At 49.8% G+C, this 26,597-nt stretch overlaps 9 protein-coding genes across 9 annotated transcripts; 3 read left to right on the top strand and 6 right to left on the bottom strand.

Moving 5' to 3' along the window:
* Positions 1–338: 338 nt before the first annotated feature.
* On the bottom strand, positions 339–1,187 carry Z518_03183 (uncharacterized protein; the record flags this gene model as incomplete). Its single annotated transcript, XM_013420209.1, has 1 exon — positions 339–1,187. The coding sequence occupies one exon, from the start codon at positions 1,185–1,187 to the stop codon at positions 339–341; it is 849 nt and encodes a 282-aa protein (XP_013275663.1).
* A 105-nt stretch (positions 1,188–1,292) lies between these two features.
* Z518_03184 (uncharacterized protein) lies at positions 1,293–2,026 on the bottom strand (the record flags this gene model as incomplete). The annotated part of the gene is made up of 2 exons (XM_013420210.1): positions 1,293–1,795; positions 1,852–2,026. 2 exons carry the CDS (start codon positions 2,024–2,026, stop codon positions 1,293–1,295), a joined length of 678 nt encoding a protein of 225 aa, XP_013275664.1.
* Positions 2,027–2,903: 877 nt separating this feature from the next.
* Positions 2,904–4,576, bottom strand: Z518_03185 (uncharacterized protein; the record flags this gene model as incomplete). Its single annotated transcript, XM_013420211.1, has 3 exons — positions 2,904–3,138; positions 3,207–4,410; positions 4,465–4,576. 3 exons carry the CDS (start codon positions 4,574–4,576, stop codon positions 2,904–2,906), a joined length of 1,551 nt encoding a protein of 516 aa, XP_013275665.1.
* A 1,137-nt stretch (positions 4,577–5,713) lies between these two features.
* On the bottom strand, positions 5,714–8,202 carry Z518_03186 (uncharacterized protein; the record flags this gene model as incomplete). Its single annotated transcript, XM_013420212.1, has 2 exons — positions 5,714–6,780; positions 7,359–8,202. The coding sequence occupies 2 exons, from the start codon at positions 8,200–8,202 to the stop codon at positions 5,714–5,716; spliced, it is 1,911 nt and encodes a 636-aa protein (XP_013275666.1).
* Positions 8,203–8,972: 770 nt separating this feature from the next.
* Z518_03187 (uncharacterized protein) lies at positions 8,973–12,187 on the top strand (the record flags this gene model as incomplete). Its single annotated transcript, XM_013420213.1, has 5 exons — positions 8,973–9,263; positions 9,363–9,993; positions 10,047–10,325; positions 10,384–10,635; positions 10,836–12,187. 5 exons carry the CDS (start codon positions 8,973–8,975, stop codon positions 12,185–12,187), a joined length of 2,805 nt encoding a protein of 934 aa, XP_013275667.1.
* A 552-nt stretch (positions 12,188–12,739) lies between these two features.
* Z518_03188 (uncharacterized protein) lies at positions 12,740–13,489 on the top strand (the record flags this gene model as incomplete). The annotated part of the gene is made up of 1 exon (XM_013420214.1): positions 12,740–13,489. One exon carries the CDS (start codon positions 12,740–12,742, stop codon positions 13,487–13,489), a length of 750 nt encoding a protein of 249 aa, XP_013275668.1.
* A 2,242-nt stretch (positions 13,490–15,731) lies between these two features.
* Positions 15,732–17,471, top strand: Z518_03189 (protein LDB19; the record flags this gene model as incomplete). Its single annotated transcript, XM_013420215.1, has 1 exon — positions 15,732–17,471. The coding sequence occupies one exon, from the start codon at positions 15,732–15,734 to the stop codon at positions 17,469–17,471; it is 1,740 nt and encodes a 579-aa protein (XP_013275669.1).
* Positions 17,472–18,981: 1,510 nt separating this feature from the next.
* Positions 18,982–21,906, bottom strand: Z518_03190 (uncharacterized protein; the record flags this gene model as incomplete). The annotated part of the gene is made up of 4 exons (XM_013420216.1): positions 18,982–19,232; positions 19,372–19,598; positions 19,692–19,858; positions 20,896–21,906. 4 exons carry the CDS (start codon positions 21,904–21,906, stop codon positions 18,982–18,984), a joined length of 1,656 nt encoding a protein of 551 aa, XP_013275670.1.
* A 936-nt stretch (positions 21,907–22,842) lies between these two features.
* On the bottom strand, positions 22,843–26,331 carry Z518_03191 (uncharacterized protein; the record flags this gene model as incomplete). The annotated part of the gene is made up of 1 exon (XM_013420217.1): positions 22,843–26,331. The coding sequence occupies one exon, from the start codon at positions 26,329–26,331 to the stop codon at positions 22,843–22,845; it is 3,489 nt and encodes a 1,162-aa protein (XP_013275671.1).
* Between the last annotated feature and the right edge of the window lie 266 nt (positions 26,332–26,597).

Below are 26,597 nucleotides of genomic sequence, written 5' to 3' on the forward strand. Positions count from 1 at the left end.
ATGCAACATCTTACTCCCATATCGACGATGTGCTAGCCTCAGGCTCCACACATCCTCCTCCAGCTCCTTCTACACATAACTACCACTAGCGGTTGTCTCGATGTCAATAGACCTAGAGGTTTTCGAGAATATACGGGTCATAGATTCTAGATAGAGTTAATTCCGAGTAGTGTGATAGCGATGCGATCGGCTCAAAATCTTCATTACTGTTTATAGTTTCTCTGTTGCTCGGCTCCACTATAGTACATTGCTACCGTGGTTCTGCGAGGAGCCTTATACGCACCTCATCAAGCTAGTAGACTGAGAATGTCTTCGCCATGCCATGTCATGTCAGTGTCCTACCTCTCAATTCCCTCTATAAACTCCAAGTACGCAGCGATACACTTCTCTGCTTCTTCGCTGTATATCTCATGTCCCGCCCCGGCAATCTCAACTAACTTGCACCCATTCCCAACCTGTTGTTGAATCTCTCTTTGGGCAGCAATGCTCGTCGCAGCGCTCCTTGTCGGTGCCAAAATTAACATGGGAACTGTGATTTTCCCCAAAACAGGCCTTGAGTCGATGGTACACAGGAATTCGGCATAACTAGCCAACCCTTCGCCGCTACTGACGGAAATCTGGTCAAGCCACCATTTTCGGTACGCCGGTTCGGTGGAAGCCATGGTGCCTGGACGTCCAGAGAGAGCTTGCGCCCACCCTCTGGAATTGAGTGCTCGGCATGCTTCGGGCCAGGCTTGTTGGCCGACGGCGAGAAATTCCTGTGTTGCTTTGGGTAGGTGTGTCGGACTCGAGCAGACTGCCAAACTGAGTACGCGCTCAGGGTATCGAGAGGCGAAGATCTCACCGAGGATCCCGGACGTGCTTTCGCCGAAGAAAAGGACCTTTTGGATTCCCAGTTGGTCAAGCGTGTCGAGAATGTCGGACAGGATCGTCTCTAGGGTATAGGCTTCTGGCTTCTGCAAGATCGATGGCGCACTGGACAGGCCGTGGCCGCGTAGATCGCGGCGGATAACTCTGTAGTGACGAGACAAAGCCGGGACCCATTGGTAGAAAAAGGCAGCATGGCGGGCAAATCCGCCCTGCAAGAGGATTGTTTCTCGCGGTTTCCAGGGATCAGAATGGCAGTCTGCGATATAGTGAGTGATCTCCCCAGAAGGATGTGTGATGAATTCACTGTGGGGATCCATCTGGACTCTGTGCAGTTGAGATGCCAGATGAAGAGAGTATTAAAAAGATCAAGTCAAGTGTCCAGCGACGGAAGTGATGCTATTTACTTGAGCTTTCTCGAAACTCTAATGGTCTCCCTCGAAGCGGAACTGGAGCTTAGGATTGTCACGTATCAGCTCGGCACTATACCATGCCCGATAAGTGGCGTAACCTGTGGGATAAGGGCGGTCCTGCCAACCAGTGATAATACCCCGAGCCTTCGAATGGACGCCGTCGCAAGCAAGCACACAGTCTGCCTTTATCCTCGTCTTCGTTCCTTGAAGAATTATCCCTGCTTCATTTTCGTCCTCGAAGACTTCGGTCACCCGTTGCCCAAAGAAGACGGGAATCCCAAGCTTCCGGCAGTGATCCACGAATAATTTCATGAGTAGTGGTCGTGGAGCCAGATACCCTTGGAAACTCGAGTACCCGGCCATGGGCTGGCGATATAACACCTCGCCAGTATCGTGTCTGTAGATATTGTTCTCGATGTATTGACCAGCATGTGGTATTATTTGCTCATGAATCTTGCCATTATCCCATTTCGCAATGATTTTTGCAGAATTGGGGGAGAGCCCGATCATATCACCTATCGTAGACAATGTGTGTTAAGAGCGGTCTTGGGAACATATATGGCGTGCTCACCTAATGTTGATACACCATGAGTCTGCTCGTATATCGCAACTTTGTGGCCTTTCCGATGGCACTCTATTGCTGCAGTTACTCCAGCGTAACCCAAGCCAATGACAATAACATTGATGCCGCTGGAGCCAGGGTAAGCGATGCCATCCGGCCCGCTTCCTTTTCCGGCATATTTCATGTTGAGAAAGGTTTGTCGAAGTGAATGTCGGATGTGATCGTGTTGTACGATGACTTTCTATGTCTTCGAGAAAGCAAACTCAAAGGTACATTCTCTGAAAACTCGAACTCGCACGACAAATCCTCCAAAAGTCGAGCTAGGGGCGTAGGCCCATGAGATAGATTCGGTCCGTTGGAATCTATTAGTGTGGGAGATCGTGGGGTGGGAGCTTCGTCGGTGGAACCGAACAGCTCAGAATGACCTTGCCTGTGTATTGCCATCAAACCTGCCTCCCACCAGTTCGTCCATTAATTGAACGGGGTATGAGTGCATAAAACGGTGGAGCCCGACCTAACCATGGTCAAGCCTCCTCCAAATTGTGGAGACGGTCGACTCCGGACTCCCTCCCCGGCACGCGTCACACAACACCCATTGGCAAGGATTGGGGAAATGTGAGTCGGAGGAAACCTAGATTCGACTAAACACGGCGACTGTCATGAGCAAGTACAATACTTGGAGGAATCAGGCCGTCAAAATAGCTTCCCCAGCAGGGAGAGAAGCGAAAATGGCTGACATGGACTCGACCAAGGCTTGGTGTCCCGTTTTTTGGGTGATCATCAGCACAGGGAAAATGTTGAATACAGTTAATTCTGGCTGACACGCACTACACACACAAGTTGTCGCTAAAAGTACAGATTGCCTTCAGCCTACTGCGCATCTACACGGGCAGACCAGGAGAGCAGGCTATTATCTTGCCTACTTGCATTCTCATCCTTTTGATCGCTCTCAAAGCGATCAAGTCCATATCAATAGACCAGTCAATTCAGTTCATTCCATCTCCAATGTCTCGGTATCACTTTTGCCTGTCCACTGACTTGGGCCAGTCAATCGACTGCTCTTAGATTGATTCCACATGGTTATGGTTCTCATTCTGCTTGTCCTCAATGATATGCATGCCAACGGCGCGGGCATTCTCGGCTCGTTTGCATTTGTAGTTCTTGAATTTGCGTGCAGAGAGCTTCTCCTCAAACATTTCGTCGATTTCTTCGAGAGTACGATCCTTGGTTTCCGGAACCAAGAAGAAGATGAAGAAGAAGATGACAAAATTAGAACCAAACCAGATATCGACCACCCTTTACGAATGTTAGCTTCTGCTAGATGTCGCCCAAATTCGAATTTACTCACCCAGTTTAGCTCTGACGGATTGAGAAAGTATGGCGCCGTGTAACTGGACACCCAATTCCAAACGAATCCGACACCGATGGCCATACCCAGAGTGTAGCCGCGCAGACGTTGTGTGGGGATCTCACCCGCAGAGAGATACAGATAAGGAGCAACGCACATGTTGTGGAAAAAGAGATAGATGATGGTGAAAGCAACGAGCACCTTGCCACCGGTTGCAGTTGTCGACTTGTATTGGTATACCAGGGCCACAATAAGCATGCATACTGCTTGAGCAGCAAAACCGATGAGTAAAATTGTTCGTCGCCCAATTCTAGTGATTAACCACATGGAAAAAGCCGTGGCGGCCAGTCCAGCAGCAGTCATACCGACGCTCTCTGCGAAAGCGTTTGTTTGGCCGGCAATGGCGAAGAAGTAAGTTCCAAAGGTGAGGAATAACAAGGCCCCTGAGCCCCCAAGGCAGGTAAGCAATGCTAGTGAGAGCAGCGTGCGCCGAAGGTTCGTTTTGCGGAAGCAGTCGAAGAATGCGATGTTCTTGGTTAGGGCTTTCTCCGCCTCAAATGCCTCTTTTATCTCTTGTAGTTCTGCTGCAAGCAGCTGCGGACTAGTGTCCTTGTTGCGGAGCCTGGCTAAGGCCTTTTTCGCGTGCCCCGGCCTGTGGTGCTCAATGAGCCATCTCGGAGTTTCGGGCATGAAAAAAAGAGCGATCTGGAGAACTCCTGGAGCGATGAAGAAAATGCCGAGGGGAATCACATAAGCTTGCGTGCTCATGATGGTTGAAGTATAGTTGTCCACAATAGACCCGATGAGGAGGCCTACGCTAACAAACACGTTGAAGGCTCCCAGGAGAGATCCTCGTTGCGTCGCAGGAGCGCACTCGTGGATGTATAACTGTGGCAATACGTCGAGGAATCCCACAGAGAGACCAATGACAACTCGTCCCGCATAGAGGGTGGCCAAATCTCTCGCGACAATCATAAGAATGACACCGAGGTGATTGAGGCAGCACCCGATGAACATGACCCATTTGCGGCTTAGATATCTGCCCATGGACCCGACAGCGAGGCAGGCAATAAACGGCCCAACTGACATCAATGAGCTGATGAGCTGTTGCACGGTTGGATCGATACCCCAGCCTAGAGCTGAAGAATCAGAAGGGAAGCCGAAAATCATGAGGAATCCAGGCATTGCCTGGAAGCCAGCAATGGACCCAAGATCGACACCTTGGTTGACTTGTCAGACAGCGTACCCACGAAGAAGTACAGGTAGCTCCATACCAAGTTGAAAGCCGCCAAGGCAAGCGAGGCCACAGTAGATCAAGGCACGATAGTGATGGAAGAATTTGCCTCTGGCGGGCACTGGCCGTGGATGGTTTGTTTCATCGGCCATGGCGATAGTGGCAGTTACTTCAGGCTTTGACATTGTCGGAAGAAGCAACGAGGTTTGCAAAGAAAGAGCCTGGAGCGAAGAGACAGGGGCTGCCGTATGCTATAATAGCTTCATACGCATCGATATCAATGCCAAAGTTTGGGGTTAACGCCTCTTTCCAAGGCAATTATTGCTGTCCCTTCGAAAAAATTAACGCGGATGTAGAAGGGTCTGATTTGAGCATGTGTTCAAGAACGAAAACTGTTCTCCGTGCGTGCTCTCCACTGGACTGCGTCGTCAGCTCGGCTCCAAAAAGCCTTACATACCCCACGTTCTCCCTTCCCCACGGGGCACTAGACCAATGGTCTAGTCGGCTTGATTCAGTATTGGACTTGCGGGCCTCGTGGCCGGATATGCGATGCATGCTTCAATGAGATCTGCGAATCTGCGAATAGAACCGCTTCGCAGGGACGCCGATCAAGTCCCACGCCGCCGGATGCTACGGACCTCTGGCCCCGTTGGACTCCATTCAAGCCCCATGCCGGGCTGGGGTCTCATCATGCTGGACGAAATCGGAAGCCTTGGGGCACTCGGGATGACTCCGAGGTTGACAGGGGTGGGACTCCGATTCCGAGTGACGGCTCCTACAACCGCCCAGGGCTCGGGACGTGGGGCTCCAATACCACCCAGGCTAGACCCTGCATGTGGCTTCTATGTGCCCAGGATAGATAGTCTTATGCAAGTATAAGGCTGAGGAAGCGAATACAATTGCTAAACAGTTCAAATTAATCGAGGCCGTCAGGATGGGTAATCTAGCTACCCCAGAGTGGCAAGGGTGGCATTCCCCCAAAGGGTCGTCATTCAGACCGATGTATATGGCAAATAGCTGCGGACAAACTCGTCTGAGCCTCACGCTTTGTCTACGAAGTCGATCATTCGTAAATTACGGGAGGTATCGTATATGTGTAAGACGAAAATTCCGTTACACCAGTGGTTTGAGGAGGCTGGGGAGGAGAATTCTGAGCTTGAACTCATCAGTCGTTGGGCTCTAGGTGGCCGAGAAATGTATCATCAAGCTGGCCTAAGGAATGGAGCATTTCCTCTCTGCCACCAGCTCACGTAGATAATACAACTGCTTTTGTCCATCATTTCCTTCCTTCAACGGAGACATGTATTTTCCACCACAAAACGAACTAGGTGCACCGCTTTCTTCTGGCCAAGTCTGTGTACTCTGGCCATAGCCTGCTCTTCTAACATCGGGTTCCATTGCGGTTCCAATAGAAAAGCATGATTTGCCGAAGTGAGGTCCAGACCCTGTCCACCACACGAGATAGATACCAAAAATACACGTAAGGAGGTATCTTCGGCAAAATCCTTCAACAGTTGACTCCGCTTCGATCGGCCCAGCTTGCCATCATAGCGAGTGAATCCAATGCCGCTTCGTACTAGGACTTCCTGTACTGCATCGAGGCTCGAGGTCCAATAGGAGAAAACAACGCATTTGTCATGAGAAGGAAGCTGGTGAATCTGAGCCAGAAGCGCCTTTATTTTGCTCGATGGCTGTTGCAATATAGTTGGGCTCCTGGGTGTCGAATAACCCGAGGAAAGACAGGATGGTGATGGTGTTAAAGGAGCTTGCTGTCTGCCATGCTGCAGACAGTTTCTGCACACCGAAGAAGGAAGAGAGCTGGGTACATAACCCGAGGCCATAAGATTCTGATCATTGGCTTCTTCTTCTACAAGGTCCGCACCACAATTTACACAGAGCACTTCTGTGCCCGTGTCCCATGCAGCTAGACCACCATCAAGGACGTCGGTAATTGCAGGACCAAGCATGTTCACGGCGCCTGCGTTATCTTTGTGGCGTCGCGGACTGATACCATGGTTGCACATGTATCTCAAATCATTGATTCGTTGGAAAGCATTCAAGTAAACAGAGCCCGACTGGTCGATGGACATTGCATTATTGAGGACTTCAATGACACCGCTTCGGGCTTTTTCATAGATAGTCCTCTCCTCAGTCGTAAAGTGTATCATTTCCGTATGTTCTCTTCGATCAGGCAGGGTAATGACACTTCTCGGGCGACGGATAGTTATTGCCTTCATGATAGATTGAAGTCTTTTTAAGGCGCTCTCGTCCATTTTCGTCTTCCATGGACGTAAAATTTGTTCGTCAAAGGTTTTCCATTCATTGTAAGGATATACCCCAAGAAAACGGAAAAAGACTGAAGACATCAGCCAAACGATTCTGTATGGGCATTCCGGTTATGCACCAGCGACGATCTGCTTGAAGCGCACAAACAGATCTCGCAGAGGCCGTTTCTCTTGTTCGAATTACATGCGCTTCATCGAGAATTATTCTGTGCCAGAATGTATCGAAAAGAAGACTCGGGCTGGTTGGAGGTTGTGTGCCCTTGTTACTTTTCCATTCCAAAGCCACTGTATTGTATGTTGTCATGACTATGTCATAGTCCTTTCGATTGGTATTCTGGCATCGCTCGCGGCCATAAAATACAAGGTAACTGACATGTCCTGGCCGAAAATGTTCTAGTATTTGCTTCTCCCAAACAAACAACAGGGGGGAGGGTACAACGATCAACGTGCCTTTCACGGACTCAGGGACGACGCGTTGAGAATCGTAATCAGAAGAATCTGCACACAGGCAAGGATTTGCGGCTATCAACGAGAGCATGGTGCATGTCTTTCCGAGACCCATTTCATCCGCAATAATACCCCCCCCAGAAATCTTTGGGAGGGGACGTTTGGGTATGGCCAGATATGACATTCTTGTATCTGGTCATACCGAACGAGTCGATGTGCGACTTCCAAAAGTCACTTTTGGTGCCAGTATAATCCCAGCCCTTTTCTCGCTGGATCAAGAAAGTTAGCGCTTGTCTCTGGTGAGAATGAAGTTTCGACGCGACGGTGTAAGGTTGGCATGCTTCTTCGAGTACCGAATCGTTGTAGAGGTCCAAAAAAGGATCGGTGTACCGGTCTTGGTTCTCAGTCTGGTGTTGAGAAAAGTCAGATGATAGCTGGGAGGTGTAAATCGTGAAATCCTGATTCGAGGCGAGACATTGTGGATTTCTATAGGGGACATCTCGATTACACCCTCTTGGAACTTGAAGATACATCTTGATACTGCCTAACCAATCTTCCACGGAGGTTGCCATCTCTCGTGGGCCATAGACGATGATTGATAACGAACGATCTGTCGCAACAGCTCTGATGCTTGATGATGTGTTTGGCCGAGCGTTTTGGCTTCGAGCTGGTAGTTGTCGAGACGAGAGAAGGAATTGAAACTCCGGAGTGGCTTCTGAAGCTAATGCTTGCAGGATCCGAACCATAGTTGAAGAAAGTTTACCTATGTAATATCTTTCAGTTGGATGCTGCAGGTAGACACCCCCATCCCAGGATAGCTCTTGTTCTCCTGGCAAAGACTCTATCGAGACAACGATTTCCACAACAATGTCGCAGAGCATTCCGAAGCATATCATCATGGCCGATATTGATGAAACAGTGTCCGGGTCGGGGTCACGGCCATCTTCCAGGTCGGTGGAATGATTGGCCCGGGGGCCTATCAAGTCAGTAACTACTTCGCCAGAGGTCCTGGAGTGTGTCGTTGGGATGGCCGTATTTATCATCATGCTTGTTGCCGTCCCTAGACTCATGTCGAAGGCACACACATCCTGTCGATTATGGATGCTGGTATACACTGCAGGTCCTAGTTGATCAGGCCGAGAGAATCGGATTGTGAAACAGGATGAGACATCGGATTGCAATCTGCTTCATATTGCTGGTATTCAGTAATGGACGCATCGTATTGTGCTCCAAAACTAGATGTGTACGGTGTCGAAGAAGATAGCGTGAAGTTCCCGTTGTCCAGCTTCCTCCTCTTGCTCCATTGACCTCTGAATCCATGATGGTCACCAGGATCGTTCAGGGAAGTGCATTCACGGAACTGGGTATCTGTAGAACGGTGTCAGACTTGCGATCCCAAATGATGATTTCTAGAAACAGCCTGCCAATGCTGGAAACATGTGAGCCTCCCACACTGTGCGGGATCATATCGAGTCTCTGGTCGCTCGACTGCCACAGATTCTGGGGGTTGCCAGGAATTCAAAGTTGACTGTGGGCAGGATGGCTCTGGAGCTTTCATCTGTATCAAGACCAATACAAAATCCGGGTTTGACCCTGAAATGAGATTCAGCCTGATGGTCAGCCGCGCCCTGCACGGCGCAGTCGAGTCTGCCCAACGCGTGCGCCTCACCATCCTCAAACCTTGTCGGACGGGCAGATCATGTTATCACACCGCATCTCTCTCTCATCTACGAGATATGGCCTCTTTGGCAAATTTGACGATCAACAAAGGTTTCTCCCAGCTCTATTGAATGTGATGTTCCGAGAAATTGCAAATATGGAAACAAGACATAACCAACCTCATCCTATCATCAAGGAAGCCTTCACCAAATTTGAGTTCCACGTGCGTACCAACGACGCACGCCTTTTCAAGTCGACGACACTTGCAGATGTAAGAGAGGCAACACGGATCATTGAGCGTGATCAAGCGCAGAGACGATGCCTGCGGAATATGAAACGTATTGAGCCGCTGTTCGAGTGTCTAGAAAAGCTGGGAGGAGCAGTCGAGACGTTGTGCCAGGGATGTTTCATCTGGATGCATTTCGCTTCCCCATCTCCTATAACTAATGTACCTCACTAACACGTCTAGCCAGGCACCGATCAAACTTCTCCTCCAGGTAGGATCTCTAAGATACCTGTTGACCCACAATCCGCTTACCTCGCTTAGATTGCCGACGAGTACACTACTGCCTTTGAACGACTCCTCGAAGCCTATCATGAGATCGCACAACATCTGCCGCGATTTGACCGTCTGAGTATTGCGTTCCAGGATCAGGAGGACTTTCAAACCGTCCTTGCAGGTATCTACAGCGATGTTCTTGAATTTCATTCTCACGCTTATAGCTATCTACGGCGTGGAGGTGGGCTCATCCGCCTTCAAATTCCCTTGCCTCGCTTAACGCGTTTTACTAGGTTGGAAGTTGTTATTCGATGCCTCCTGGCGGAGCTTTTTCCGGTCGCTTCAATACGATTCTGCAAAAATTGGCGAGAGGCCGTGATCTTGTTGACAGAGAAGCTCATGTCTTTGCCATTTTGGAGGCAAAGGCATTTCGGCAGAAGGTACTTGAAGAAATTGATCGATCTGAAAAAGACCGACAAAGATTGGCAATTGCGCGATACCCTTGCTTGGCTCGATCTGAAAGGACAGGACCGCGAACAAGAAGACTTGTTTGAAAATAGATCCAGGGCTCGAAAAGCGGGGACTTGCGAGTGGATCTTGCAAAATGCTAAAATTCGCTTCTGGCTTGATCCCGAAGATGGTCGATCTATCCTCTGGCTTCGAGGGAAACCAGGTTCGGGTAGGAGCAATTTTCGCAGACTTAGATCCCGGCTGACGTCTTTGATCATTTAGGAAAGACCACTCTGGCAACATTTCTCACCGAAAATGTCCCAATGCCGCCTCAGGGGACTATTCTATACTGTCTCTGTTCCTATGGTTTTGCCACATCTGAAACTAGCGTTTGCAGCTTGACGTTTCGATCCTTCATCGCTCAACTCATCAGGAAAGATCGAAGCTTACTTCCTTTCGTTTATGATCATTATGTGAAGACTGGAGTCACTCCTTCGACGGCAAAGTCCAGGGTTCTACTTAAAGAACTCTTGGTTGCTTCGACCCCCTACTTTTCTGATCGTTGATGGACTCGATGAATGCGATGAAGAGCGCCAACGACAAATGCCGTCTGATTTAGGCACTTTTGGACCTTCAAACAATAGCGATGGTCGAGACCAAGTGACAAGCAAGATTCTCATTTGTTCACGAGAAACCAGGAGCACTTTATCAAAGCTCAGAAAGGTGCCTCAAGTCGTCTTGACTGATGAGAAATTTTCTGTGTCAAAAGATATTGCCACCTTCGCCAAGGAAGGCCTTTCTCCTCTCACGGAGAGATTTCCCGCCAGATTGGTAGAAGAGGTGGAATCACGCGTAGTTCAAAAAGCAGATGGTGAGTCGATTGGAGCTACAGCGATCTAGCTGACATGCAATAGGAATGTTTCTATGGGTCAAACTGATTCTAGACGTGCTACTCGAACAGCACCGCATCGATGACTTGCAAAAAACGCTCGAAGAGCTTCCTATGGAACTCCCAGAAGTGTCTGTATCCCCCATAGTCGCCCCAACGCTGATTCTAACGTTTCGACATAGGTATGCCTCCACGCCTTCAGACTTGTCATGACTTTCAAAAATGGCAAGTCAAACATATTCTCAGTTGGTTGGCTCTATCCTACCGTCCTCTGAAATGGTGGGAAGTCTGTGATGCGATTGTGTTCCACAATAAGCATTCATCCCTCAATGACTACACCAAACTTCAGAAGATTGTCCTAGACATTTGCAAGCCCCTTATAGAAGAGCACAATGACCAAACCATTTCACTTGTGCACTTCTCTGTGAGAGAGTATGTGACTGACATTGGATCTCTAGAGGTTACTGCTGACATCTTGGACAGATTTCTCCTACATGAACAGAGCGGGCCCTATCTACATCGCCAGCGGATGCATATCCAGATCACACAAGCTTGCATCCGATATTTAATGACTTACCACCCATTCACAATATTGCCACCGACTCCCAAGTCGCCGGGTCAGGTTGCGAAAGGATTCCATGATATTTTCCCATACGTGAATCAATACTGGACATTGCACCTGATGGACTCGTTCAAGGAAACCTCGATCAACTATTCAGAGGATGACCATGATGCTAGGCAAGAAATTAACTATCTACTCGTTGCCTTACTCGGAACCTTCCATCAGCCGGAGCCAAAACAGGGAACTGAAGAGCGTTGCAGCAATAGCATTCCGCCGGGAAGAAATGATACGAGAGCACCGTGCTCAAGTCTCGGAGACTTACCTGAGCCTATCCTTCGATATCTGGCATTCAAAAGAGTCGCTGTGGCGAAGAGAGAGTCATTCAATTCGAGAAACGGCCCCTCGAAAATTGGGCCTCCGAAGGATCCGATGTCTATCAGCAGCGCGTTTTCCACGTTCCAACATGCCTTTGAGGCTTTGATGTCTGATAAACCGCCAGTGTCCAACCACGAAATGGGTGTCAGCGAAACCGACTTGGAAAAGTTTAGGAGTCGCCACGCCTCTGCACCCTATTTCTGCTGCTGGACTGGATGTGTTTGGGCATCAACTGGATTTCGGACTTCCGCACAGCGAAGCAGACACGAGATGTATCACGAAGAAAAATTTCGATGCTCCGATCCTACATGTGACTTTGCAATCCGTGGCTTTAGTTCGAGACAAGCTCTTCGAAAACACAACGAGAGATACCATACTAGTTTGGATAATGTCGCTCTACCCAAGTTCCCGACATCAAGCAATCTTGCAAGGAAAATGAGACAAATGCTGTACACGGTACAGAATTCACCAGTTTCTATCAGTTCTCCCTTCAGTTTCCCACCCTATTCCCCACGGGACGCCCAAGACTTTACCAGTTTGAAGAACTCAGACGGATTGGAAAACTTCGACTCGTTCTTGAACACCATTCAATTTTGATGTCGTGTAGCCTCTGGGTCACCTCGGCGTCCACTATTTTGGGTATAGAGCCCATTCGCAGCGGCAGCTAACCTCGCCTGTCTGGCCGTAGTAACCTTCGAGCAACCTTTTGACAAGAAACAAACGCCTCTGCTATCAACAGCGTAGTACTGCTGGAAAGTCCCAGATTCACCTTTTGGAGATCACTGCTAGCCTTGGATTGTGACGTGACACAATAGCAAGGCTGAGCAGCAGGATCAAGGCGGTTGTCTGGATTTGGCTAGCTCTTGGCGGTGAGAAACATCACATTGAATGCCTCCACTGAAGCTACCGTAAGACTTCCCAGAAGTGTTCAATCATCATCCGATCGGATCACAATTACACTTCCCGAGAAGTTAAAAAGCCATTATTACATCGCGCATGAGCTCTTGATACTACAGCCACAAAAGCTCCCCGCGCTAGCTAAAAGATCCCTGCCGGTGGAGTGGCCAACAACAGAAATTGATCCCCAACACTCCCTACAAATTCTTGTTTTCTCAGCCACGGTTCCATTGAAAAGACAGAACAAAGACAATGAATCGCAAACAACGACGCGCCAAAGCCTCATCGAATCAACCCACCAGCCAGACCGCAGACGACATCCCCCTCGCCAGACCCGACACGACATCGCCCTCCCGCAAGACTAAGGCCAAAACATTGCTCGAAATCGCCGCGGAGCGTCAAGCACAACTCAATCCCAACAGATCAGTAAACAAAACCATCTCAAAGCCCGAGAATATCGTGCAGCTCAAAATTGGAGAGGACGGCCAGATCATCAACGACCCGGCTTCCGCCTCATCATCACTACTGAACCCTGATTCAGAAAATGGGTCCGAACCAGAAACACCCTGGCTCGACACTTTACTGCTCGCCTCCACTCTCTCAGCCGTCCATTTCACGCTCGAGGTGTTGACCGTCCACCAATACGCTCAGGAACTCCACTTCCCCCCCATCATCGCACATACAACCTTCGTAGCCTTTCCGACGCTGACGGTCGTGATCGCGCTGTTCCATGGCGTCTTATTGCCCATTTCGCTGCCTCAGGCTGTACGGCTCTGGGTCCTTGCGCTGCGCCAGGTCGTTTACGTGCTCACGGCGAACATTGCCGGTTGTTATTTAATCCAACTTACGAATGATAAGGGGTACTATGCGGTCATGAAGAATGCGCCCGGGATAGGCACGATTTGGGTCTGGGCGGTGTTGGAATTGGGGTTGACGGGCGCGTTAGCCGGTGTGGTTGGGCCGGGGATCTTTGCTTGGTGGTTTGGATATGGCATTTGGTGATTTTTGGGCGGAGACGGTGTCTCTACTTAATGGAATGGCTATGTTTTTTGAGATGCAAGATTTAAGATTCTGATGTGTTATTTGACGTGACATGGCTGAGGTAGGGATGTGATGGTCCCGACGGGTATGATGGTGTCGATCTGGACTGATCTGGATGGGTCATTTCAAAAAGTCAAGTCGGGTAAGTCGAGGCCGGAAAGCATGTCGGATCGGACTTTCAAATTGATAAAGACTACGGTCCTTGGGCAACGGGGTTGATTTCGAGGGATGAGGGCAGCACAACGAATAGGACAACGGACAGGGCACGGAGAAGAGGGGGTTTTGCACCCTTCAAGATCGGATTTCCACGGAGATGATGAGAAATGTGCCCACACTTTCTGTGGGAAGTTTGACGCTTGGTCCTTGCGATGAAGTGGTACAACACGAACTCGAAGCTTTCCGTCACACCTTCGGCAACGTCGTACCAGGGATCCAGATCTTCCCCCTAGGGTTCATGGATTTCCAGAATAGGGGGAAGGAGGCGTGAAGGGTTGGGAGTCTTTTCTCGTGTTGTTGTACTCAAGACCGGTCTGCGGGCCGATTTCTTCAATTTACCATCTCACCTGAGAATGGACATTCAAACAGTTGCGCATCTTCGCGCGGAGAAGCCCGATCATATTTTTGTAGTTCGAGTGGAGTTCTTCAGAAACCAGGCACGGCAACCATAAGCAGGGAATCCAATCCATTTGTTCGGAGGGGAAACAGAGTCAGACTTGAGGACAAGGGTGGTACGACGCTTCGCATTATTTAGCAGAATTCAGTACCTTGGGTCATGTACCTGGTCGAAAGAAGAATTCCAGAAGGTACATTGTAGTAATATGTGGATTTTGTTGAATAATTATAGAGTAATGACGGTGAGGCGAGACCCATCAACAGAAAGCCTAGATAGCACGTGGGAAAATTTTCAGGAATGGGAGTTACCTAATGAATCAGGATGTCACCTTGCCGAGCAACCGGACTGGGTCAGAATTTATGGGAGCGGGATAGGTGCATCCTGTGGTCCCAATTTTGCAAGAAACTCGATGGAAGAGTCGACAAAAATGTCTCTTCTTGGCTCCGATGAAATCGACGTAACTTATCCGCGGATTCACGGTTGTTTGGATCGACGACCACACGTCAGGGTGATGAAGAGAGCAAAAAAACCTCGAGCACGCAAGTGCTGGAGAATTTTGCGGGGTGCAGAACAGTGGCGGTTTTTCAGGGCCTTCATTGGGCCATTGGGCCATGAGGGCAAGAGTTTGATCGATCGAGCGGTGGCGGACGAGTTGGCAAGTTGGGCGATGCATCCCTCGTACGATGCTTTGAATTCAACCAGGACCTAAAGCCTTCGTTAGTCCGGTGACCCCTCAAGTCAGGTCATGTCAGCTGCCTTTCGATCTCAACGAATCCGGAGAGCAACAGAGTTTTGATTGATGGGCCCCGTCTAGCGGGGGTTTTGTCGTTTGCGCGTGATTGATTTGGCAGAATGGAATCGAATTGCGTCGGAGAATAAGGTACTCGGTTTAAAGTCTCTTGCGCTGGCTGATGATGTTGGCGGTGGCGTCTTGTTGGCGGAAAATTTTGCCTTCGTAAAGGGATATTTCGTGATGTCAGCTTCACCATGTTTTTTTTTTCAGTTTCTGTTGGGCTGGCTGTGATTCATTCTCGATGGGTCGTATAGTACCACACAGCCGTTTACCTGCTGTCATTTTCCGGGAGGTCTCGTCCGCCCAGGGACAAATCGAGTTGCTCCATCCTTGCAACTAGCTGCAGTGACTTTGCCCGGATTGAATTTCCATTATTCACATCATGCGTATCTGGAGCGTCACGCCAGACATGGTAGACATACAAAGGCTGGCGTAATGGCCGCGGGCCCATGATATTTTTCTCGCTGTAGTGTGTCGTTCTTCTTCGTCATCCAATTTTCACCGCAATTATCACGGGATTGAGGGAAATTTTTCAGGACCAGAGGATCGAATTTTCGAGGACTATTGCGGGCTCGTGTTCGACACCCTTCTGGAATCAGTCGTTCATTTACCTTTGAGTCACCACACCATCGCCAGCGGATATTTGCGGCGACAGAGACAGTTCCGGGGCGGATAGCACCAAGCACGAGTTACCTTCGACGCTTGGAACTGTGTTTTTGGGGTGTTGCCTGCCCCCCGCGTCTGCGATACTGGTAGCCTTCACCAGAACCTCTACTAGTTCCCTGCGCCTTTGCATCATGCCTCGCCTGCAAATTCATCACGCTACCTCGACCACTCCCACTCATTCCCCTCGACAGACCACCAGCACGGTCAACGACGTTGTCAATGCCCTGCAAAGAAAACTAACCGCGAACCACCTCGATCCTCTGTCCACTCAAACTCCTCGGCGCCCATCATTCTCAATGGACTCTCTCCTCCATCACAAAAAGGACAAGAAACATGAGGAAGTCAAGGATCGCGACCCGCGTGGGCAAAAGCGCATGTCGCTTACCATGCGTCATCCCAGTAAATCCAAGGACCGGTCCTCGGGCCCAGCTCCACGAGTCCTCCCGGCTGAACCTGGTCGATTCGAAATGATTATTGAGTCTCCTCCGTTGGTGCTTTATGGGAATGTGAGCAACTCTACCGGCGCGCTACTCTCCGGTCGTCTGAAATTGCTTGTCGAAGATGCCACCGGCGAACTTCGACTACAGGATTTCACCATGCTTCTGCGAGCCACCATAGCTACTAAAAAACCCGTGGGCAAGGATTGCAAGGAATGCAGCGAGCGCACTGATGAGCTCAAGAAATGGACATTCCTCTCCGAACCAAAGACGTTTTACGAAGAGGAAGACCATCAGTTTCCCTATTCTTTTCTCTTCCCCGGCCATCTCCCCGCCTCGACTCAATCACAACTAGGCTCCATTCAGTACTCTCTGGTCGCGTCCGCCACCACATCTCACGGCGAGAGGATCATCCTGACTCATCCCTTAACCATCCAAAGAGCCATTCAACCGGGGCCAGACAAATCAAGTATCCGAATTTTCCCCCCCACCAATCTGGCTGGCCGCGTTCAACTGCCTCCGATTGTTCATCCAATTGGCACTTTTCCTGTCGCCATGTCCTTGAGCGGTGTGGTGGAGAAGAAGGCCGAAAGCCAAACCCGATGGCGGTTGAGGAAGCTCTCATGGCGGGTGGAAGAACACAGCAAGGTCATCTCCACGCCCTGCCCCAAGCACGCTCACAAGGTGAGCGAAGGAAAATCCATCTTACATTCGGAGACCAGGATGCTCGGTAATGACGAGATGAAATCCGGCTGGAAGACTGATTTTGATACCGTGGGGGGTGAAATTACCGTGGAGTTTGAAGCTTCCGTCGCGACCAAGTCCAATCACAAAGCAACCTGTGATGTCGAATCTCCGGCGGGAATTGAAGTCAAGCACAACCTGGTCATTGAGTTGATCGTCGCGGAGGAATTCTGCCCCAATCGAAACACCCAACTGATCACCCCGACGGGCGCCGCACGCGTGTTGCGTATGCAATTCGGACTCTTGGTCACCGAACGAGCAGGAATGGGTATCAGTTGGGATGAAGAGATGCCCCCTGTCTATGAGGATGTCCCCGCAAGCCCACCAGGATATGGCAGCGCTGATAAGAATGATGGTGCTTGGGGCGGTGCCATTATGGAAGACTATCACGGCCCCGAGCTGGAATATGAAGATCTCGAGTCTATGGCAAACCGGGACTCTAATGATCCTCCATCCTACCGCAATGCTAGCCTACCAATGCATGATCGACCTCAAAATAGAAGATACAGTTCAGGGGAAGGCCCCTCGCGAATCAGCCCCCACAGAAGACAATTGGAAGGCTGGACGAATGACGAACTGGGTGCCGAACCTCCTCAATATGGACTGCGACCGAGACGGGACTCCGTCAGGAGCCAGACAAGCCCGGTAGAAGACTACCATGAAGGAGCTACTTTGAACGCACAGCTTTGATATCCTGAACGACGACCGAGTGGATAGCGATTGGACATGATCTTGATTGGCCAACATGTATTCTTTTGGGACAAACCTTTTTGACGAACGACATGAACGACCACCCCCCTTTTTTTAAGCAATTATATATCGGCGGCTCTGTGCAGTTTCGACATGATACCCTCGATAGTAACAGCGAGCATATGGGATCAGAATAGGGCTTATTGCGACAGCAGATGATGATAGGTTGGGGGCACTGCAATTGGTTTGGGGCCGGTTTGGGACCGGTTTAGAACTGGTGGGCATTCTCTTCTCTTTTCCATACTTTACCTCGGGATGGATATCGATGGGCGGGGACAGTCATACGGGATGCATTACCAGAACAGGACAGAACCAGACTGCGTATTTGAGTCTTTACTGCCAGAAGAGGTTTGAGCTCATGATTAGCTAGCTCCCTCATACTTTGATGTCCTACGATATTCAATTATAGAGTAAATTTTATTTCTCAATATCGATTCCTACCGTACTAGTGTTTGCATAAGCGGCGAACTTCTCTACGGACCATCAATGTGTCCAAACTTTGACACTGGCCGGCATTGCTCTCACCGAGATTGCGCCTCTAACTCACTCACGCACCAAGAAACACACAGAATTTTGACCCAACAAAGCCACTACCAGCCTCATCAAGTTTGTGATTTCTCATTGTCGCACTCATCATTATCACACTGTCGTCGACTTCTTCCTCTCCGTCAGTCCCCTTCCTCATCCTCCTGACATCTAACTTTCATTCATCCGCATCTATCGGCTTATTCTTCTCCTAGAAAGCCTCATATTCCTCTGCCGTCATTGTCTGAAACTCCATTGGCCGAGTAATCGGCGTGAGCGTCTCGTCCCGGTTCGCAAACTCTTCGATCCTCTTCCTCGTCATTTTATTCACACGATACATTTTTCACCCTATGACACGAGCTCGTCACATGCAGGCCCCAATTCCACGCATTCCCGACCTCAAGAGACTGCGTATTCGACGGATTATCCTAGCATCTTACCACCAACTCAATCCACCCCTCCACATCGCACGGCACACTCATCTCCCATGTCCGCCACGCGAATTGATGTTTTGCAGACAGTTTCTCGTTGGAAACAGCATACCAGCTAAAGCCGCTGTTAGCAGAGACTTCGACGTGCTCCGGCCTGCGGCCGCCGCCAGAGTACGCCCAACCTTTCACATCGATTACGCCTTCGTGTACTACCTGCTTGTTTCATGACGACATGATGGCGGAGAATACGGGTATTTCTTGGATCTGGATCCCTATCGTCGGCAGCTGATTGTGCTTGCCGACCTGCTGGTTGAAGTATAAGTGCTCTTTATTCTGGCCCGGAGGGCCCGTTGGATGAAGTAAGCCGCGGATCCGGTAGATCCATTTGACGCCGCGCGCGCCGATCTAGCCCATAACCACGAGTCTTACTGGATATCCGTGGATTTGAGAAAGGAGCTCCCCATTCATCTCCCACCCGAGGATGACTTCGTTGGCTATGACTTTTGACCAGGGAAACAGGGACAAGATAAATTCATGACCGTCATTTTGTCAAAGTAGGTATCTGCGCCGTGGAATTCGAGATGTTTACCGGCCTTGGCCATGCCGCCGCATTGTTTGATGACCTTTTTGAGAGAGACGCCAGCGTAGTGCGCCGTGTTGATCCCGCCATTCGCCCAGGGCGTGTTGATCCATTTCGTCCCCTTTGCCTGCGTACATTTGGATCTGCTCGATGCGGCGGGTGCCGCTGCATTGGATGGTCACGAGCTTCTCCATGCGCGGGAAGACTTCCTCGCGGGTGCTTGACTATGAAGTGGAGTGGGATGGATTGGGCGGTCACCAGGCGTTTTGGAGGCTCGCCGTTGTAGGGGAATCGGAGATGAAACCTGTCGGATGTTTCTCTTGGATGACACGCAGCCAGGATTCTTCAGGCACAGAGGTCAAGGGGCTGCAGATGGCTTGGTGCCGTTGTTTCCAACGGACGCCTTTGAAGATGGGGTTGGCGTCGGAGATAGGACCAAGTTGGAATTCTGGCCGGGGTGAGAATGTGTGGCTAAGCATGATTTGGTGCACAACGGCTTTCTTCCCGGGATAGTCTTCCCATTCGATGTATCTGGAGTCCAGGTAGTTTGATCAGTGATGTTATCCATGATATTTTTTTGGACTGGCAATGGGATGGGAATTCGTTGGAAAATGGAATGCTCACTCTCGCCATTCTTCGGCAAACAAGATGTCTGGATCATAGTCATCTTCACTATTCTCTTCATCGCTAAGGATAGCTGATTGAGGAATGTCGCCTTCCAAAAGAGTTTGATCTCGAATGGGAAGCTCAGCCCCAGTTAACCCTTGCTCGAGCTTCCACTCATCTTCAGACTAGATGGAAATCGTGTTAGCTAGGACCCATGTTCATCAATTGCAGTATCGTTAACTTGAAAGTGGCGAGAGATCTCTCTCATGCGCACGTCGGTGTGAATTTTGACGAATATCTATGATTTACTCTTTGGATATGTTGCCACACAACGAATGGAAAAGACGCGTAGTCGCTTTGGAAGGACAGTGGGAGTCTGAGGATAAAAAGGACAGAATATAAAGAGAAGGAGAATGTTGAATAGGTAAATGGCAATGATGGATTGCCACGATTGTTTTGGGCCCACACAGAGTCCTTGAATAGGCTGTACGTTGGTCCCTTAAGCTCAAGTGACAGTCGAAACTATACAGCTTGGAAGGCTATTGGGCAGCATATCATGGATGCTCATGCATGGCAATGACCCAATCATGATGTATGAAGCATACCTCGCAAGGACATGTATTTTAGCGAACCATGGGCCGATTACGACTCTATGGCACTATGCATGCGACGGTCAGGTTGAGCATGGCCGAAGTTTATATACATGGCGTGTTTGATCGATTCGAGGACGGGATGTGATTAGCGGAATACGATGAGTAACGTGGTACCTATGGAGCAGGGAATGGCAGAGGCATTGGCCACATATCCTGGAATAAAAGTTCTTCCTCGTTCAGGTCGGTCTGGACACTAGTCCATTTCCGGTCTAGTTTCGCGGCATATTTCAACCGTAGGCTGATTGGCCCACCAACTCCATCCCTCATCCTTCTCTGCTTCCCTCAGCGATTGAAGCATCTATGCAACCTTCAAGGACAGAAATCATGTCATACATTGAGGTTTACCGAGTAAGCTCTATCCGCCGAGAACATGTCCAATCCCAAATGCCACCAATACGTCTCCGCCCAACCCCAACAATCTGACAAACAATGCATACCCGACCCCTCCTGCAAGCACCCACACATTCCCGGAAAATAGGTTTTCGTTCTAATTGGATTGGTGTCATCGAATATCTCCATTTCGAGCATTCAACTCGACCCTTAGATTAGATCAGGCCCAACTTCTTCACAGCCTCCCAACTATCCTCCACCGTCTTCTGGAACGGCGTGAATTCCAACTTCAACATCTTCTCCGCCTTGCTTCTGTCCAGCCCAAAATGCTCCCCCGGAACAACATGGACACCTTCCTCCCCTAATCCCTTTTCTCCTCGGGCCCTCAACCCAGCCAGCCCATCCTCGAAATAATCAACACCACCACAGAGCAAGAATCTCTCACTGACTCCCTTCTCCAGCATCGTTAGAGCCCGTACATGCGCCTCTGCCACATCTCTCACATCCACCCAAGCCGGCAGTCCCGGCGTCGCAACTTTCGGCTTGAAATTCGGATCCTGTCCCTGAATGCTCGTAATGAGGCGCTTGATACTTGTATTCAAGCCCTCGACTCCGTTTTCCTGGTGAATCTCCTGTACCGGCGGCCCGTAGATCATCGGTGGACAAAATGTGACCAGATCCCAGGTAATCTCTCCCTTGGCCTTCGCGTCCTTCCACACCTCCCACGCTGTTCGCTCCGCGAACGTCTTGCTCGCATGATACCCCATGTATCCGTCCTTGGCAGCCTCTTCCATTGTGACGGGATCCCAATCGTCAGAGGTATAAGTATATCCTCCGCGGGGATTTTTCGACAAATCAACAACACTTGCAAAGCTGCTGAGGACTGTCATTTTCTTTAATGTCTTGGTTTTCAGTGCGCTAGACACGACGTTCCGCGTGCCATTGACAGCAGGCTCGACGAGCTCTTTGATCGGGTCGTTGGACGAAGTGAAATATGGAGAAGCAACGTGGCAGATGTAATCGACGCCCTGGGCCGCCGAGTCCAATGCACCCGGAGCTTGAATGTCGGGGACTACCACAAAGGCCAAGTCCCCGTTCGATGATGCCGCGGCGTACTTGTTTTGAAGATATGTTGCTTTGGAGAGAGAGCGAACTGTGCCGCGGACGCGGAAGTGAGATCTGAGAAGGTGTTCGAGGACGTGCGCACCAACGAAGCCGTTGGGGCCGGTAAGGAGGACCAGTGAGGACATGTTTCTGTGGAATTTGGTGAGATGGTGCCCGTGTTTCCCAATTCCTGGTGAGTGATTGGCATCTAGGTAATTGGTATTTGGTAATTTGAACACTTTTTGTGTCAATGGGGTCGAGAATGAATTTGTAGTTTCATGCTCTGATGCTGATTCGAATAGTGTGGGCTGAATATGAGAATCTCAAGTACTCATAGTCTCAGTACTCACATACTCTTCTCTTCCTCTAGTATCTGCTAGAGTTAAACTCCATTATGTAACACACGATCCATCAACGCTCTCTCGCACCTATGACTAATCCGTGCCAATGTCAATGAAGCTTAGCCCATCCAAAGACGCCCCAGGAAGAAAGCCATCTCGTGTGCGATTCCTTTTGCATCTGTCCATTTGATTCGATTCTAGACTCCGACTTCCGCCCACAGGCATGTGTTCGATCGCTTGTGAGTGTGGTGAAGAGGTAAAAGTCATGGGTCAGGATCTCCGGATTCTTCCCATTCGTTGACCAAATGCACACAACGGATGGACCGGCGTGAGCTCCTGGTTTAAGACTGCTTTTGCGAAGAGAATTGAACAAATGGGTGTGGTCGCATACTCGCCTTTTTTTTTTTTTTTTTCTTCTGACTAATGAAGCAACAACAATGCCTCAATGTATCAAGCGACGTCATACTTCCCTCTCCTTTCACACTGCAAAACTCATGTCCCAGCACCCTCGGCTGATCATCCCGATATACTACAACGGTACTACCCACTGTCTGTCTTCGATTGATGCAGAAAGGACACGCCATAAGGCAGAAACTTATCCAATCCGATTTAGTTGGGATATCATGCGGCTAGAGCACCCGAGTCCCTTGTACAATGCGACACAACAACCATTGATTCCCATGCTCCCAACTCCAACAAGTTGAATACGTACATTATTCAGCAAGGCTAATCGTTTCAATTTCAGCCCAAGAGCATCTCCAACTCTTCGATACGTCTCTTCTTCCTTTCTTCCTCCGTCTCACCAGCCCCGGACTGTCCCACACCCAAAGAGCCCGCGACAGCCATTTTCCGTTCCTGCACACGCAGCATTCTGCCCTCAATACTCTCTTTGGTCACGAATCGAATCACTTCAACTTTCTGTGTCTGACCCATTCTGTGTACTCGATCAATGGCTTGGGCTTCCACGGCAAAACTCCACCATGGATCCATCATGTAGCATCGACTGGCGGCCGTCAAGTTCAATCCAACACCACCTGCACGAAGGGACAGAAGTAGAATTCGAGGGGCTTGGGGATCCGATGCATTTTCGGCATTGAAGGCCCTGATTACTTGAGCTCGAACCTTTTGCGGCATGGTTCCGTCGAAGCGAAGATGCGCGAAGCCACGTTTGCTGAGTTGCGGCGCGATGAGGTCAAGAAAGGACGTGAATTGTGAAAATACTACCGACTTGGTTTCCTTCGGCTGCGCGGAAAGATGATTCAGAAGTGCGGCTATTTTGGCTGATGTTGAAGCGGTCGGAGAATAGGGGTGAATTCTTCGAAGCGAAATCTTCGAAGGCTTCGCCATTGCACCATCCGCCAGGTACATGTCACCTTCCGACTCGAATGAAGTTGGCGGACCATTATGCCTGACCACCTCGAAGACATCCCTCGGATTGATCGTTTCTCGACAGGAGAAGCAGCGAGGGATCTCTCCTTTATCCGTCTGATGACAAATATACTTCTCCAAACAATTTTTACAAGCACTGTGCCAGCAAGCAGTGACAGTCGGATTGACCATCGGATCATCGTAACATAGCGGACACTCGCCACTTGATTCCTCTTGGATCTGTCGCAGAGCATTGGTCGTGAACGTCAAGATTGGATCTTTGGCGGCTGGATTCTCCTTCTCGGCCAGATCTGTATCCTCGGTAAATCGATCGATAAGATCTTGGAGGTCCATGTCATCGGCAAACCCATTGGCATCGGCCGCTGCGGCAACAGCAGCATCTTCTTCGTCCGCCACAATGTCCTTCTTCCTCGTCAGGACAGGGTGACAACAAGATTGTCGCAGGCGCAAAATCTGGGCAAAGATGGTGGTGTATGACTTTAACAAGGTCCCAGCTTGAAGAGACTCGTTGAACGCCCTCTTCGCTCGGGTGAAAATCAGTTCATAGACTTCACGCTCTGTTTTGGACAGCTCAACCTCTTCAACCATGATGATCTTTGGAGGAAGTGGAACCAATGCTTCGCCTTCCGGAGTTTTCATATCCTTCGTCCTTCGAAGAACAAGGGGTTCCAGCACCGTTTGAACGACATTAAGGGCCCGGGCAATCTCCTTGGACTCAAATGGCACCGTGATGAAAGTCTTCCAGAATGAGAAATTACTCCATGGCTCGACCTTGAGGAATCGAACCAAACTGAACAAATCTTCGAGACGGTTGACGATGGGCGTTCCGGTGAGAACCCATCGATGTTTGGCTTTTAGTTCGTAACACGCCTTTGACGTTTTGGCTTGTCGGTTTTTGATGGTATGGGCTTCATCTAGAATGACGCGATGAAAGTCCATCGAGAAAAGTCCACCGTGAGATCCTCGATCTCCGCCGGCAGCCGATACTTGACCAAACTCTGACAGCACAGTCCCGTAGCTTGTGATGAGGACGCGGGGAGCAGAAGCAGCATTCGCCGCAGAGCATAAGACCTGTAAGTTTGCGGACTTGTCGCTGCCATAATATACCATGGTCTTCATAGTCCCTGCTTTGGAACATTTGACGGCTTCACTCTCCCATTGTGCCAGCAGTGACATCGGTGCCACTACCAAGGTTGTGCATGGTGCTGGCTCAATGGAGGCCGATGACTGCGGTAGGCGGGGCAGGTGGTTGACCGATGTGACAGGCTTGTCAGATGATTCGAGATCAATCTGAGAGCGATTGGAATGAATCAGACTGTAGATTTCAATGGTTTTGCCCAGTCCCATCTCGTCGGCCAGAATACCCCCCAGACAGTTCTGCTCCTGAACTGGGAAGTCAAGGCCAATCTCTCCAGAATAAAGGTTGACATAAAATTTGTCTTGTCCTTCAACCACGGGAAGGAGAGCGTCATCGGCATCCTTTGTGGGCCACGTATATTCTTCCCAAAGAGGGTGCATGGATTGTTGATCGTTGGATTTCTGGTCTCTTTCCTTTCCCAGCATCCAATGTAGTGCTTGTTTCTGATATTTCCGTAGTTCGAGGGCAAAAGTCGACACAGGTTCGGCTTCTGGCGTGTTGAAATCAAACGACTGTGCCTTTTGATATAATGCATCCAACTGATCTTCCTCCAATTCTTCGCCTTCCTCTTCTTCAGAGCTAGGCGTTGAAGTTCCAGATTTGCCTTTCGAATCTTTGTCATATTGCTCAGCCATCTCCGCGGCCCTCAGTAAGCCTTGTTTCTTATGCTTCGCCGTCGTTTCGTTGGTCGAGGTTGGCCGGAGGTTAACTTCTTCGAAAAGTTTGACCAGCGCGACTTGCCGAAGACGAAGGTCCTTTTCTTCACTGCTTTCTTTCTCTTCGAAAAACCCAGTAGCTCTATTGTCATCCTTGGGCTTCACAAATGCATTTGCTTCAAAAGCGGTTTTGAGGAGATATGCTCGAAGCTGTAGGTATACGGTATCGTTCACTCGGACACGATCCGGTGCATACACGCAGGTTCCTTCGAAACGACAAATTTTCTGGTCCAGGAGAGACGAGACCCACGAGGCTGTTTCTTCTGGCAGGCGGCCCAATTCGTCACCTCTGGAATTGGTGAATCTTGTTACCACATCAGCCTTTTGATTCCTTCCAGTAAGAGGCACAAGTTTTCCGCCTCTTCCAATTTTCGTTCTCGGAGCAATCTTTGAGCGTTCTATCCGTACTGATTCTCCATGTGCCAATAGGTTTGTGCCGCTCTTCGTCATCCATGCGCCGACGCCGAATGATCCGACATATCTTTCTTTCGGCATGGAGTGCCACAGTGTTCCCTTTGGCTGGTCATTACGGATCTCTGGCGGATCTTGTCTATCGGGGCCACCGGGGCCTACAGCGCTTGCGTTGAGCCCCTCGTCCACTCCTCTGGAGGGCAGGGATATGTTTAGAGAAGACACAGAAGTGACGGCATCTTTCCAGGATCCATCGAGGTACATGTTGATGGCCCGCTCGATATTTCCATTGGCCGCAGCTTCCACCCTGTCCACGACATCTTCGCCAACATCTTCGCCGACGAAAGCCCTAAATGTGTCCGCATCGAATGTGAGAGAATTTTCATCGTCCACCGAGGTTTGAGGATCGGCCGGTTCGGTTTGGCTGGACTTCTGCGCCCCAACCGTGGAGGAGTCTGCAGATGTTGGGCGGCTGGACGCGTCTACTGAAGATGTTGATATTTGTTGATCGGTAACATCATCAGAGTCGTCCACGAAGAAGCGTCTCTTCTTCTTGGGCCTCACATCACTGTCCATGAAGGCAAATGTGCGCCTGTTGGCATCAACGGTTAGAGATGAGAGTGGATGGAACACTGGACACGCTCGACGCGCGTTGGAAGAAAAATCGCGATTGCACGTGACCTCAATTACAACTTTATCGATTTGAACCGCAAACCGCCTTTTGTCTTTGCCAAAAGCGTTTTTTTTTTTGCCACGTTTCATGTATAATATCACAATGCCTGTCGGCAAATAGCATATTTCTTTCCCGGGCGTCCGAGATGGGGAATTATCGTGGTTGCAAT

The sequence above is a fragment of the Rhinocladiella mackenziei genome (genome assembly GCF_000835555.1).
Source record: "Rhinocladiella mackenziei CBS 650.93 unplaced genomic scaffold supercont1.2, whole genome shotgun sequence".
Classification (NCBI taxonomy): domain Eukaryota; kingdom Fungi; phylum Ascomycota; class Eurotiomycetes; order Chaetothyriales; family Herpotrichiellaceae; genus Rhinocladiella; species Rhinocladiella mackenziei.